This window comes from Pyxicephalus adspersus, unplaced genomic scaffold, assembly GCF_032062135.1.
Source record: "Pyxicephalus adspersus unplaced genomic scaffold, UCB_Pads_2.0 Sca3484, whole genome shotgun sequence".
NCBI classification, from domain to species: Eukaryota; Metazoa; Chordata; class Amphibia; order Anura; family Pyxicephalidae; genus Pyxicephalus; species Pyxicephalus adspersus.
The window spans coordinates 1-2,915 of NW_027320489.1; the positions used below are offsets into that span (position 1 = coordinate 1).

The window sequence follows — 2,915 nt, forward strand, 5'->3', positions numbered from 1 at the left end:
GTTTCTTGTTTATAGTTCTTTTTTAAAGGCTGTAAGTTTAAAGTGCAGAAAAGTAAAGAAGGTACAGGACGAATTGTAATGTGGCGCCATGGCATCAGAAACAGTTACACCATAGAGTCTACCTTTGGTGGATCTACACTTGGTGAGTATTCTTCCACTATATTGGTCAGCACTACCTTGTCCTTGGTCACAGAAATTAGCAATTTTAATGTCATTTACCGCAGTGGTCAGCATTTGATGTCAGGTTAAGTATATCTCAGCCCAACCACGGATGTCACTGCCGCTCTGCTCCTACCACAAAGTTCAGTGTAGCTCTGTCATTCATTGAAGCAATGAATTGTAGGTAACTGTAAAATGTATTTTCTTATTAAAAAAAAAAAAAAAAAAAAAAAAATATATATATATATATATATATATATATCTATATCTGTAGCACACCATCAACCCCAATGCACAGTTTTTTGTTTTTTTTACTTACATCTGATACGTGTTTGTCACTTTTATTTAAACGTGCCTATTTTTTTTTAACTCAGGTGTAAGTTCTATTCTTTCCCCTACCCCCTAACTCACTGTTACTCTATCCCTAAGGCACTGGTCAGAACTAATATGTGCTATACCAGGTCAGAATCTGGAACATTTTAAAAATCTTTAATAAACATCTAATATGCCTTTTCTGATTTTATAGGGGACAGAAAAAGTACTCATTTTACAACAAAGGATCTTAAATTGATGGGGCATCACTTCTGTGACACTCTACTGGACTATTGTGATCCTGATAGTACCAAGGTGAGCATTTCACTCAATAGGTTTTTACAAGTATTGTAGTTGGTTAAATCATCCTTTTTTGGACCTTGTTATAATATCTGTGTAAATATAAGAATCTCCATGCATTGACTGCCCTCTGTTTTCAGTTTAAGGCATGTTTGTCTGAGCTACAGACAATAGTGGAGGAAGAAATAAAAGAGAAGTTGAAACAACTTGGAAAAAATGTTGATTCTGACGTCAATTTGAGTGACATTTCCCTGTCGAACATTGAATCAAGGTAAGAATAAAACTTTTTAGTTTGTAAACTGTAGCGATCAACAAGCTACATTTGATAAACTAAAAAATCAAAAGTTTGTGGACGTCTGACAATCACATCTATCGCCAAGTATTATAAAACAGTTAAAGATAGTCCCTTGCCCCACAATTATATGGACAGGTATGTATGGATACAAGACTAAACTTTCTATCTATTGAGCTCTACATTTACATGTATGCATGTATATGCAGAGTCTTGTAAAAAAAAAAAAAAATCCTGCTGAAATACTATGCTTGATGCAGTTAGCAACGTTTTCTTAAGTCTCTTAAGCCCGATATATTTTGGCTGGCTTCCTCAGAGGAACATGTGACAATGATCAGAGAAATTTTCCTGTACACTTAGAGCAGGGCTTTTGATGTGGGAAATAAATCTAAAGTACATCTATAGAGGCGCAAGAATATATCTTGTATCCAAGTTGAAAGCTAATGTAAAAGTAGCATATAGGGGAAATTTAACCACCTTTAGATGTAATGGTAAGGGAAAAGAGGTATAATTCTGTTGTAGGGGGCACAGCATGCTGGCTATGCTTTCATGTTCCAAAATCTCTAGCCGACAAAAAGATGGTTCTAAGCTTTACTACTTTAGGACAGGGACAGGTTATCAGGAGGGGGCTGTGCTTTCATGCTCCAAAATCTCTATCTGACAGAGGATGTTTCTAAGCTTTACTACTCATGGACAGGGACAGATTAGCAGGAGAAGGCTATTGCAGTAATACAGAGTTAGTCCTGTAAAAGAAGAAGCATTGTACTTTATTTTCGAGCAGTCATGATATTCCGCTGCTTTCCTGCTCTCCAGCCATGCAGGTACTTGATTGACTAAGTGGACATGTTCCTCCTATCATGCAATATTTTCTCCCGGCAGCTCTTATGCAGTGATGTATGAGCATGTGCGAGAAACAAATGCATCTGGCAGGAGGAACACGTATTCACACAATCAAAAAAGGTAAATGCCTGCATCAGCTGGAAAGCAAGTGGTGATGTCATTTTGGTTGAGTATTAGGCCTGTCATTCTTCTGTTTACTGGGTATTTTAGGTTATGCTATTACAGACACCACAAAACTCTTTGATTTTGCTCTGTCACTACCCATTGCCGAGTCATGACACTTAGATTGTATTGCAGAGCATACACTTTCATCAGTGAAACTGGGTGGTCTAGCATACTTGGAATAGGTCTGGCCCAGATTTGAAAACATTAGCTAATGACTTTTAGGAAATCCATTCTAGGGTTGCGGGATCACCCAGTTTTACTGATGAAAGTGTATTCTCTCCAGTGTCATGTCGCAGCCTTGGGGAGATGTAATAAATTAGTGCACGGCCATAACGCAATCTAAAAGACTGCAATATTTGATAACATTAATTTGTCACTGTCTCTTTCAGCACTGGTGGATCAAATAGCTCTGAGTCTGATGGACTGCCAGCACATTTGCTAAACATTGCAGAAAAGGTGAGAAGTTAGGTTCTTTTTTCATCTTTCTTGTATTGTGCAAATTCCAGTTATATGCACCCTTTTTTTCCAGCTCATTTAAGAGTTTAGCCCATGCTAATAGTAATGTCATTGGACAAGCATGTAAAAGTGTAATCCTTTGAAAATGACACTTTGACCGTCTGAGATGAGATCTTCTTCTATTCAGTTCATGTTGGGAGTTCCTCCCATTATAAGATGTGAAGCAAATTTAATCAAAACTAAACTCTGATCCACTCTGCTTTTCACTAGTTTTATCAGAAAAAGAAGCGTTTACGATCTCGTAAGGAGAGGAACAATATGTATCAGAGACGTAGCTCCAAACACAAATCAAAGTCACAAAGTAGTGTGGTGGTAAGTCTGCCCATAACAA

The 2,915-nt window shown here is 37.4% G+C and overlaps 1 protein-coding gene across 1 annotated transcript; it reads left to right on the forward strand.

The window, feature by feature from the left end:
- Nucleotides 1-23: 23 nt before the first annotated feature.
- LOC140321410 (cytosolic carboxypeptidase 2-like) lies at nt 24-2,896 on the forward strand (the record flags this gene model as incomplete). The annotated part of the gene is made up of 5 exons (XM_072398177.1): nt 24-142; nt 686-786; nt 912-1,042; nt 2,458-2,524; nt 2,795-2,896. Coding segments are annotated over exons 1-5 (465 nt in total), but the record flags the coding sequence as incomplete, so codon positions are not given.
- Nucleotides 2,897-2,915: the final 19 nt, after the last annotated feature.